General features: G+C 45.3%; 1 protein-coding gene across 1 annotated transcript in view; it reads left to right on the top strand.

Annotated features, from left to right (window-relative positions):
- Window positions 1–694: 694 nt before the first annotated feature.
- The window catches only part of EXOC7 (exocyst complex component 7), a gene marked incomplete at its 5' end in the record, with an annotated part of 21,703 nt that continues 10,501 nt past the window's right edge, over window positions 695–11,896 (top strand). The window contains 7 exons of the mRNA XM_029085695.1: window positions 695–799; window positions 1,894–2,078; window positions 2,687–2,792; window positions 3,336–3,558; window positions 4,865–5,032; window positions 6,039–6,050; window positions 10,957–11,049. Coding sequence (XP_028941528.1) covers window positions 695–799; window positions 1,894–2,078; window positions 2,687–2,792; window positions 3,336–3,558; window positions 4,865–5,032; window positions 6,039–6,050; window positions 10,957–11,049 — 892 coding nt within the window. The remainder of the gene's footprint in view (window positions 800–1,893; window positions 2,079–2,686; window positions 2,793–3,335; window positions 3,559–4,864; window positions 5,033–6,038; window positions 6,051–10,956; window positions 11,050–11,896) is intronic.

The raw sequence follows: 11,896 nt of genomic DNA, 5'->3' as shown, positions 1-11,896 counted from the left end.
TGCCGGGGCCTGTCCCCGTGCCCGCAGCCCCAGCGCGTTGCCTAGAAGACGGGGCTGGGAGCTGGCCTGGAGGTCCCCGCCGGGCCTGGGGGCGTCCCGGGACCCCCTAAGTGCTTGGTCACCACGCTCCGGGCCTGGCAGCATCCCCAGCTGCCTTTCAGGGCCTAGGACCCTGGGGTTTGGGGTGAGGAGGTGTCTCTGCCCCCCACTTTGGGCCTGGTAGATTGAGGGGGCTCTCCCTTCAGGTCCTCAGATCCAGCCTGTGAGGCCAGCCCTTGCAGGCTGCTATTCCCCCTCTGTCTGTGGGCTTCGGTGACTTTAAAACAGCCCTTGATAGTTGCTTTGCGTTGGCTACTGGAGTTCCCAGCTGTGTGTGGGATGTGGATGGTGCCAGTGCAACGCCTGTGTTGGGCTGTGGCAGGGAAACCTGTGGTCAGAGTCAGTGTGCCTCTGTGGTAAAGGTGTTAATTTTAGTGTTACTAAGGCTCCTGGGCTTGGGGTATCAGAGGGAAATGTGCAATCCATAAAAAACTCACCTGTTTTGTTATGTGCATCTCACCTTGGGTCAATTTTCCTGATTCCTTTAAGAGGTGGTTTATTAAAATGTGGCCAAACAGACCAAACATGGTTTGCTTCATTGTTTAGCAGAACTTGTAAAAACCTGCATGTAATGTTTAGTGACTTAAATGCTTAGTGTTCAGAATTGAAGACTATTTTTTCATCCTGCTGGCAGGAAGAAGAAACTCTGTCCTTTATCAAAGAGAGCCTTGACAAGAGCGAGCAGCTTACAAAGAACATGGTAAGGAGATTCCTTGAAGTTCAGTCCTAATGTTGGGCCTGGGTTTACTTTTTCTTAGCAGAATCTGTTTTCAAGGCTGTCATTGTGCCCATCTGAGGAATGCAGCTTAATAAACCACTTGCTCTGTGCCTGCGTTTTACACTTCAGTGCCTGTTCAAAGGGCAAGACTGATGGGTGTTTCAATCCAAAACCTCCCTCCTGGGGACATGAAGGCTCCAATGAGCTGTTGGCCTTGTTTCTTTATAGTCTGCCCTTTGCCTCAGGAAGAGGTATTAATAGACCCCAGACTAGTCTGTGCAACAGCATCATGTTGTTGCTTCATAAAGTTAGATCTTGTTTGGTGTTTATTTTGGGAGTGTTCTGTTTAAGAGATAGGAAGTAATTATTGTGCTCTAATTGCTCATAAGCCCTCAGCTAGTATCCTCTGTCCACTTTTGCACTTGGTGTTTTAAGAAAGTCATAGAGGTACCACCAGAGAAGGATGGAAAACAGAACACAGGAGTGAATCTTGAAGGAATTATATTTTGGCCTGTAGAAGATGACATTGAGGCACCCTTTGTGAGCTTACTAAGGTTTTCCACCTTTCAGAAGCAATATCACAGTCTGTTTTAAAAACCAAATGTCTGTGGTGGAAAAGAAGGTTCACACTATACTGGTGCTGTGCCTTCATGTTGTGCATCTCATGTTTGGGTCTTAGTGGTATAGGGCAAAGTGGCTGCCAGTTCATGGTTTTCTTGCTCTTTTTACCTTGGGCACCTCCAGGCAGTTCTTGTGTATTTGTTTCCTGCTTTCAAGTAAAACTTTATTCTTTCTTATTACTGTCTTGGAATGTTTATTTTCACGCTTTACAGACAGTTTATTCAAGATTGGCCCTTCTCTGTATGGCAAGTGATCTGTTTCGTGGTTATTAATAGGAGTTAGGACATAGAGGGGTTAAACAGCCCACCTCAGGAGTCATGTCAAATTAGTAGCAAAGCCCAAAAAGGGAAGCTAGGACCAGAAGGTCGCTGGTTGCCCTGCTCTAACTACTGCCCTGCTGTATGGATCCATGTGGAAGGACACCCTCAGCTCTCTGTTTCTTTTTTGGTGTGTAGGTCTCTATCCTCTCCTCCTTTGAAAGTCGTTTGATGAAGCTGGAGAATTCAATCATCCCTGTCCATAAACAGACAGAGAACCTGCAGCGCTTGCAGGAGAATGTGGAGAAGACTTTGTCCTGCTTGGATCATGTCATCAGTTACTACCATGTGGCTAAGGACACAGAGAAGATCATAAAGGAAGGGTGAGTTGAGCAGCTAGACCTTGCTGGGGAGCTTCGTCCTACTGAACTTGTGGGTTAGAGGTAGGGGAGCTCACTCCACATACTCATCATAATGTTCCTTGTACCCTGACTTGACCTTCAGCAAGCCACAGAGGGCAAAGTCTGCTCAAACTCTGCACTGGTGTCTCTTCCATGTTTTGCAGATGTGCTACCATATGAATCTCATGAGCATTGGTGGCTTCCTCTGCCCTTTTCCCAAAGGTTCTTCCTGCTCTAGTGTTGTGGAGCCCGTTTTCAGTCTCCAGGAGGGTGTTGTGATGGCCATTTCTCTGGGGTGGGATGTGCAGCTTCCTCTACTTTCCCATCTGGGCCTGACTGAGAGAGGAAGACGAGTCTGAGAGTTGTGTGCTGCTCAATCATCAGTATGTCTGCACTTGCTGCCTGGATTGGGTGTTCTGCTGTGGCATTGACTGGAGGCAAAAGGGAATCCCATGATCTCCTCCTAGTTGAAGAAAAGGGAATTGAAATTTTCCTTGTTATTTTTATCCTGAGTTTGGTCTGGTGCTTTCTTGGTATCTTCTTTCTTTGCTTCTTGGGGCACTGCTTTTTATTTTTTGGTTTATTTTCAGCCCCACTGGGAGACTGGAGGAATACTTGAATTGCATGGACAAAATCCAGAAGGCAGTAGAATACTTCCAGGACAACAATCCAGACAGCCCAGAGCTGAACCGGGTGGTAGGTCCTAGGTCATGGGTCTGGAACTTGGTGTGGGTGAGAGGGAAACAGAGGTGGCCCTGCTGATTTTCCTCGTGCTGTGAGAGGTTGACAGGCGTGCTGCTGCCTGCTGAAGAAGGTGCTTGAGTACAGCTGAAGAAATGATTGTTTTGGCTTCTGTTTAAGTCTGCACTCAGCAGCATTTCTGCTTGTGGCATTTTGCACGCTCTATGCATTGTGCCTGTAGGACTTCTGCAAGCATGTCTTGCACGTGTGGTGGAGTTGTTGAACCTCCTCCTGAGTAGCTCTTGTTAGTCCTTCAACTGCTTGAGCAGAGTGGGAGATCTGTTTAAATCACACTTGAAGACTGAGCAACTCCCAGGCATTTTTTTAAATTGAATTCACTTTAAAAGTCTCTTAGTTACAGGTGTTGTTGGAGTTTGAAGAATGCAGTATTTGACAGTGGTTAGAAATGCTGCACAAAATATGTTCTTATGCAGAAATACTCGTGACTGACTGATTACAGGAGCCCTGTGCTGCTTCTGTCCTGCTGTTTTGTGCCAGAAATCCCTTTTTGAGAGGGGCAAAGAGTCCCTGGAGTCAGAGTTCCGCAGCTTGATGACACGACACACCAAGCCAGTCCCACCCATCCTCATCCTGGACCTGATCAGTGCGGATGATGAAATGGAGACGCAGGAGGAGATGTCTCTGGAGCACCTCCCAGAGAGTGTCCTGCATGATATCATCCGCATTTCTGGCTGGCTGGTGGAAAACGGCAGGAATCAAGGTTGGTAGTGCTGTGTCTTGTTCCCTTGTTGTTCTGTATCAGATGAGTGCTCTCCCAACTACTTACCACGTGTGGTTGAGACCAAAAGTAGGGTGTTGAGGGATGTGTGTAGCACTGCACAGCTTGGCTTGTAGATCTCACACCTTCAGCCATGAACCTCTGCTCAGCTGTGGGTGACAAACCATGAGTCAGGCTGCTGTTGGCAGCTCATAGCACAAGCAGAACTAGTGACTGCCTTAGTGGCACCTTTTAGGTGAGTAGTTCAGTCTCCTTTCAGTCACCTGAAGATCCTGCTTCTTTTTTTCCAGTGTTTGTAGTGAGACTGAAGTGATGGTTTGTTAGTTTGAACAGAATGCTTTGCTGGTGGATATGATGAAAGAAAGAGCTGTGTAAATAAAGCACATATTATCTTAATGCATAGTCTGTCCTGTAGCAGAAATCCATTTAACTTGGATCTGTAATACCTGCTGATGGAGCTGCAACTGTCTAGTGCTCAGGTGTTAGAAATGTGCAAGACACTGGTCACTTAATTCCCATTTGGGAACTATTTATGAACAGAGATTTTGCATTAAATATGACCAAAGGTGGGAGGAAAGCAGCACAGAAGACTTTCTTCAGTCAGTACAAGTCTCTTCTTTCCTGTTCTGCAGCACCAAAATCTATCTAATGCTTTATACTCCTTTATTAACTTTTCCTCTGAGAGTGAATGACATTGTTGACTTGTTACAGGAAACCTGTGCTTTCACATACAGATTGCTACTAGAATCACCCCCCAACTCATTGATTTACTTCTGAGTGGGGATTACTGTGCTCACCAAGTATGACGAGCATCTTTGAAAGCTTCTTAAGAATTTCTGAATGATCAAAGGCGACTCAAGCATATATAGCATATTTTGTCAGTCAGTTTGTATTCTGCTTTCAAATTATGAACACCTCATTTAGTTCCTGAGTGCCCTGAATCCTGAGGAGTGTGTAAAGTCTCTTGTGCTAGAAACTGACCACTTGAATTGACATTGTCTTGTACAAATGTCTCAAATCAGTTCCACAACTGATGTGCTCTTGGTAGTGGTGCACAGACTTAATGTTGTGTGTGGTGGAAGGGCTGGAATGAATACTGCAGGGGAAGGAAGAAGATGAAGTTTTTGGAGAAAATAAGAGAGGCTCTGGTTGGGAAAAACGCTTACTAGCATTGATGTGGGACCCTAAATAAGTTCCCTTAGGGGCACAGAGTATTTCAGGAAAGGTTTGTTTTACCATATAGTGTTCTCTGTTTGCTTATAATCTTGTTTCTACCTTGTCTCCTTAGATTTCATGACTGTTTACTTCCAAATCCGCTCTGTCCAGCTCGACCGCTCTATCAAGGGGCTGAAAGACCATTTCCGTAAGAACAGTTCCTCCACTGGGGTGCCCTATTCCCCTGCCATTCAGAACAAAAGGAAGGACACCCCCACCAAAAAGCCAATCAAGAGACCGGGTGAGTCCCTGAAGGGGGAGATCACTGTCCTGTGTATCCCCTTATCTGGGTGTCAAGCACTTATCTGCAGGCCTTCTCACTGCTGAGGTGGCCTCTGTGTCCAAGATGTACTTTTGGGACAGGAGCAGGGGTGAGATTTCAGAGATAAGCACCTCTTCTCTGTCCTGGATTCAGCACTGAGATTACAGACACTTTCTGTCTCTGTCAAGACATCGAGTCTGTTCTCTGGGTGATGTAAAGGGAGAAGGGGGGTCCTGTGTTCAGGGAGAGAAAAGGCCATTGCCTTACCAAAAGGGATAAGTAAAAAGAGACCTGAGAGGGCTATAAAAGGATATGATCTGAGACCACCTCTGCTCAGCCTATATGAAATATAGAATGTGCCACAGCAAAATAGAATCAGATCTGATAAAGCACATCACTTTAATAATTAGTTATGAATAAATTATTATTGTCCTAGGAAACCAAGAATTGGTCAGGAGTTGAGATGGGAGCTAGGCAGGTGTCTACAGAAATGAGATCCAAAGTTGTCTGAATCTTTGAAGGGCTGTTACAGCTTTGCCTCAGCCTGTCTGGCTGAGCTATGAATGTGGCTGGTGGGTTCTTCCACCTCTCCTTGTAATGAGAGTTTTGAGTGCAGAGCTGGAGTTCCCATCTCTGAAATGTGCCATCTAGTGGGAACACGGCCAGGAGGAGGGCCAGCAACAGCCAGCATGTACCTTCCACAGCAGCACAGTGATATTGTCCCTCTGTGTGTCACAGCACCCTGTTATCTCCTCTGTAATAATGATGAAGGTCAGAAAAGTTCGTATTTCTGTGGGTTTATCTGTCCAATACTCTCCCACCCTAGTATTTTTTCCTGTATTGTCCAAATATTCTTACTGAGTTCAGGAAAATGATGCAAAATGTGGGTAGGGACTGGGAATGGATGGGATGGGGAAAGGGAGAAAAAAGAAATACCCATTTTAATTATGTTGTGTTTATTTTTATAATCCTGATGTGAATGCAGTCCTCATCCCAGGTAATGTGCATCTGTGTGTGCGTGTGCTGGCCCTGGTGCTCACTCTGTTCACTTCTGTGTGTGGAGAAGCTTTGCTGGGCCGCCTCTCGCTAAAGCAGGGGGTGTGCCTGGAATATTTGGAGAGGGAGAGCTACCTGGGGAAGGCTGTGACATCCAGAGGTCACCCCTCTGGTCTCTTTAAAAAAACATCAATCTGTGCCATTGCTGCTGTGCCCTGGTGCTGTTCCTGAAAGCTGATGTGCAAGGTGCAGTTGGTGGATGCAGGCAGTCTGCAAATTTCAGTGGATGTTTCCTTGAAAATCACCCCACACTTGGCTTTCTTCTGGAGTTTTGCTGGTAGTTAACTGCATAAGAATTTGCAATTATTATTGCAAATATCTTATTATTCTGGTGGAAGACCTGTGGAGGACAATATTCTCCTGCTAAGGAGAACTAGCAATGCTGCAGATGGCAGAAAAAACAGCATATAAATTTACTCTTAAGCATGCTGGCAGTCATTTATGTTCAACTCCTGAACAATGGCTCCTGCCTAACAGCATAATTACAATAGGTAAAAATTATCTGTATTGTCCAGAATCTCTCTACTGGAAGGATGCCAGATGGGGATCTGTAGTTGAGCTGTGTGGAACTTGATTTACTGATGCTTCAGACTTGGTCCACAGTTCTCAGTTATCACCTGATACTGAAGATTCCTGGGTTTTGGTTGCTGTGAAGTCAGCAAATGTTTCTGAGCAGCCTGCAAAATGGTAACTTCTCCCCTGTGCTCTAGGTAAATAGTCAGAGGTGGAGGAGATTTATTTTTTTTCATGGGCAGATAGAATCTCAGAGTACAGAAAGGAGCCCACACCTTTGAGAGCACAAGCTTTTGTTCTCTACAAACAGGGCTCCTCCACAATGGATGCATTTGGGCATCCAAAATTGCTTGTCGTGATGAATGTCTTGGCTGTAGTTTGTCAGGAGGTTTTCATGTCTTTTTGTCCAGTTTAATTGGAGTTTGTGAGATTGGGTCAGGTAGAATATCCAGTGCACAGTCTGAATGCACTTACAGAGCTGTCAGTGTGCGGAGGAAAGAGCATTTCAAATGATCTATTGGGGTATTTTTAATCTCAAGAAAAAATAGTGGCTAATTTGTCTCCAGTCTTCCGTGAACAAGGACAGAGAACCAGATTGTAGCTCTTGAAGGACAGAGGTGGTTAAACCTCAAACACCAGCCACCTCTTATGGCTACTAAACTATACTTAAATGAAATTTAAATGGAGGAAAAAAACTAGTCTTTAAGCAGAGATTCACCAGTTTTTTTCTGCAGTTCCATCAGCTTTCAAGGACAGCTCTTGAGGTGGAGGTCTGATACCCTCTTTGCACTGGCACAGTGGCACTCTTGGTAGCAATATTCATCTGGTGGTGTTTGATTCCCTTACTTTTAGCCTTTTTTTCAATTATGGACAAAGAAATTTTTTTTCTGTGCTATTGCTTCAGTAAGTAAAGTCAAGTTCTACCAATTTGGGTTTCAGACAAGGGTTTTTTTAATGATTCCAACAAGTGAGTTGAATTCCTTAGTCCTTAAGGAAGAATATCCCAGTGCACACCCCAATGCACACTTCAACCTGTTGCAAGGGATAAATAACAAACTAAATCTGATGTGCTATAACTTGTTTACCCACAAAGTAAAGCTCAAGAGAGGCTACAGCTAAAAGGAAGGTGAGATATTAGGGACAGGGTAACAAGGCAGAGACCTGCCCTCTGCCCCAGGTACTATGTTGGGTTCTGAAGAAGATGCTCCATATCCATGTGTTGTTTCAAAGGGTCTTCATCTCTCTGTTAGTGCTTTGTTTGTTGATATACCCTGTGCTGTCTCCTGTTGTTACAGTGTGCAGTTGAAAATCTGACTGCTGGAGATGCTTCTAAAGCAGAATTATCTCCTCTTAAATGAAACCTGCCAAGTCAAGTTGTTGAACTGATGAAGCAATCTGTGGGCTTTTTTTTTCTCCCAACTTTGGTGTTTGAAATGTCAGCAGTCTGTCTCAGAGGGCAAACATATTCAGATTCCCAAATCATCTTGCTGCAAACATATGCATATAAAATATTGCTTCTGTGTGATGCCTGCAGACCCAGTGCTCTTTTGTAGGCTTGTGAGCAGCAGGTAGCTCAGAAGCTCTGCATTGCCAGGGAAGGGTAGGGCCAGAAGATGCTGGTAGGAGCACCCAGCCTGGCTGCCTACAAGCAAAAGCCAGAGAGCTTTAGCCAGTTCTATACAGACTTCTGCAGCTGGTGCTTAATAAAAGAGAATGTGTTGCCCTTCTGCTGGGTTAGAAGACTGCCTAATGGAAGAGAGAAACAGGAGAACAATGTGCACTTGGAAAACTGTGCCTCATGTATGCCCAAAAGTCACTTTATTTTACAATTGGGCCACAGGGGCAAAAGTTTCAGGTGTTTTTTTGACTTTTTGGATCTCTTTCAACTTACAGGAGAGCCCTTTTCCAGTTTACTTAATGTTCCAGCCTACCTAGCAGTGAGGTGCTGCTTGGCAGAATAAAGAGCCTCTTCCTGCTTCCCATCTTGATCACTCCCTAGCCTGAATGTGATGTTTTCATTAGTAGCTGAAATGCAGTCCCATTTGGTTTGGAGCTGCCTAATAGGGGAAAACAATCCTGGAACAAAAGCATTTGGCTTCCACTAGAATCCATTAAATCCTAATTACAATGCCAAGTAAGAGGGATACAGCAGCACTGAAGTGATGCCCATGAACACTGAGCACTCAGTGTGTGTCAGTGTAAACACAGGTAACTGCTTATGCAAATAAAATGCAGTGGAGGCATTTCAGCTCTCATCTGAGGAGAAACTGTCAGGGGTGGGCTGTGGAGACATGCACTGTGCATACCTGTGAAGTGACATCCTATTGACAGCAGCATCAGTTGTACTGTCTGCTTGGTTTTCACACCAATTTACCATATTTTTTAAATTCTTTTTTTCCCCCCTTCTCTCTGGATGTTTGAAAGTGGGAAAGATGAAAGAACTGGTAGAAGAACAGTACCTGGGTTGAGCTGCTCTGCATCAGCTGGGCCATGGTAACAGCAGTAAGGAAGAACTCAATGTTTATCTCCAGAGCTTACTACAGCCCTGCTTGCTCAGAGGAACTTGCTGTTGTGCCCAAGCTCTTAAGGTTTCTGGAAGTAGCTAAGAGTAAAGTGGAAGTGTTGGGTGTGAAGAGCATCAGGAAGCTTGGAAGAAGAGGCATAGCTCTCTCATTTGATCCTATGGGAGAAGCCAGGAGCAAATGCATCAGCACAGCACGGGTATAAGTCTTCCCATCTCCCTGGTGTGGGTCTAGAGGGGAGAAGTTTCCTGCTAGAAGAATGTTTTGGTTTGTTTTTTCCTTTCCTAAATGGTTGAGAACACTCTGAACTGGCAGAAGAAGAATTTTGCCAGTGAAACATTTACACTTTAGGAACCATGTTCTGTTCTTCAGTAAATGCACCAGGTTAAGGCAGCTTGGTAATTCAGTGGGAACTTCTCTCTCTTGTTTTCCCCCATTAGAGATGCACTGCCTGGGGGACTTGAAGTTTCCTTCCCCCTGCCATATATCCCTTTATGGGATGCAGCCGTCCTGCACCCCAGGATGCTGTTCTGCAGCAGTGTGTACTTGGGCTTCCCCTCAGGATAGTGATCCTCAGCATCTGGACAGCCAACCCTCATTTCCAGGCTGCACTGTGACGTACAGTTACTAGTGGAAGTAGGGATTTTCTGCATGTTTGAAGTGTTTATTACTTTAAAACAGAAGAACAAGTTTTAATTTTGGCAACAGCATTTTTATTTCTCGGATCCTTCTTCATTTACTCAGCCCAGTTTTCTTTCATCTGAGTCTCCTCTAGAAACTCCTTCTACCTTCCCAAAACTTTCTGCTCCCTGTTGTGCAGGCAACAGCAAAGCTGTGCTGTGAGAGGGTGTCCATGTGCTTGTGATAATTGTAGCTTGTTGCATGATGACTAACCTTTTAATATGGAAACAGTGTTTAGTCTTCAGTTGTCACATTAATGCTTTGTTTTGTGCTTTCTAGCTGTATATCCAGCATTGGCTTTTGTTCAGTTGTCTGGTTTTTTTTGTGTGTGTTCAGTATAAATCTTTTAACCCAATGTTATTTTCTTTTCCATGGTTTTAATTGATTTGTAGTTCCTTAGAAGAGAAGTGTCTCGGGGATTAGGGTGACTTAATGCAAGTTAGACATGGGTGGGCAGCATCCATTATTCTGTGATTCCTGGGATGGGAATTGCTGCTGCAATTGCTCTCTTGAGCCCAGTGGTTGTCACCCTTTAGTCGCTTTCTGTGACACCAGAGATCATTCCTTGTCTTGGCTGTGGGGCTCCTGTTGGGTCTGTGTTGAGCATGCTCAGAGAATACCCCTCGCAAAGGCACCTCTTTAAGCAGGCAGCTGCGATTGTGGTTCTGGGGAGCAGCAGCCTGTTGCTGGGCAGGAGTTGTCCGTACTGCAAAGCCCTGCTTCCCCAGCTGAGGAAAAGCAACAAAGGTGGTGTGCTTGGATGCAGAGTGCTGGCTTAAAGAAGAAACTCATTACAGGGAAGGGTGTTCCACTCCTTCCCTTCTCCGAGCGTGTTTTCTCACCCAGCCATACCACCTCGCCAAACTCATTTGAGCTCTCCCTGATTCCGTAACCCTGTCTGGAATTCATACCCCACCCTCAAAACAGGGAACCAGTCTGGAAATGTCATTGTTTCTGCACACTTGGACGTGAGTTTGGGGTTCACGTTCCCATACTGAGCATGCTCATTGGTGCCCAGCATCCTCTTGCTGGGCCGAGGTGACTTGCTGGTGGAGGGCTGGTGTTCTGGGTTTGTTTTCTTTCACTCATTTTCTAGGTCTTCTTGTCTCTTCTCTCTGGCTCTGGTGACAGGCACGATCCGTAAGGCTCAGAACCTTCTGAAACAGTACTCTCAGCATGGTCTAGATGGGAAAAAGGGGGCCTCTAACCTCATTCCTCTGGAAGGTAATCACAGCTCTATCTACTTCACCCTTTACTTTCTCTGTGTATCAGCTTTGCTTTTCCAGGTGGAACTTCCATTAGCCTAGTGCTTGGTGGAGAGCATTGGAGAGGTACAGCTGTCCTTGGGGAACCAAGGAGATGCTGGAGGGCCACATTATTTTTCTGAATTTAGTGTCTGAATTTCAAAGTCTTTGTAAACACGAGTACAGGTGAAGAGGAATGTTACCTTAAAGCAGCTGACCCACCGTAGCCACCTGGCTAATGGAAGCTCTGCTCTGATGACATCTGCTTGTGGTGTTTCTGTTCTCATTTTCTTTTTGCCTGGACTTTGAGACATTCCATTTCTTAGTGACCTTTCCAAACCTGATGCTGAAGTGGCAGACAACAGCTAGCTCAGCACATCATGCCTGTACATCTTCTCTGTGGAGACCTACCTAAATGGTAGTCTTCCATATTCTGATCTCCTCTGCTCATAGAAGGTGTAGCAGATAAGGGAGAAGAGGTTACTTGCTTCAAAGCATCTGTAAGACCTTTCTGCCTCCTGCGATGTCTACATCTGAAGTAGATCTCTTCAGCATCTACACTGTAGCCTACTAAATCCCAGATGGTGACTAAAATCACTCATTTGGTGGGAAAAATAATTCTCATGCTGAGCAAGAGATGGGCTTTAAATTTGGATTTGTAATGGTTGTGGGTACAAATTGGACTTCTGGTGCCTGCTGTCCCATTCAGAACTTATGGCAGGAGGTTCAAGGGACTCCTCTGGCCCAAGAAATTACTGAACTCACACTTCTCATCAGGTTTCAAAGGGTTGCTGCTGCTACATAGCCCAACAAAGGGATTTGATCAG

This window comes from Antrostomus carolinensis, unplaced genomic scaffold (genome assembly GCF_000700745.2).
Source record: "Antrostomus carolinensis isolate BGI_N321 unplaced genomic scaffold, ASM70074v2 scaffold30296, whole genome shotgun sequence".
Taxonomy (NCBI): domain Eukaryota; kingdom Metazoa; phylum Chordata; class Aves; order Caprimulgiformes; family Caprimulgidae; genus Antrostomus; species Antrostomus carolinensis.
Note: the sequence above shows the minus strand (reverse complement) of the source record. Positions and strands in the feature narration are given on the sequence as shown.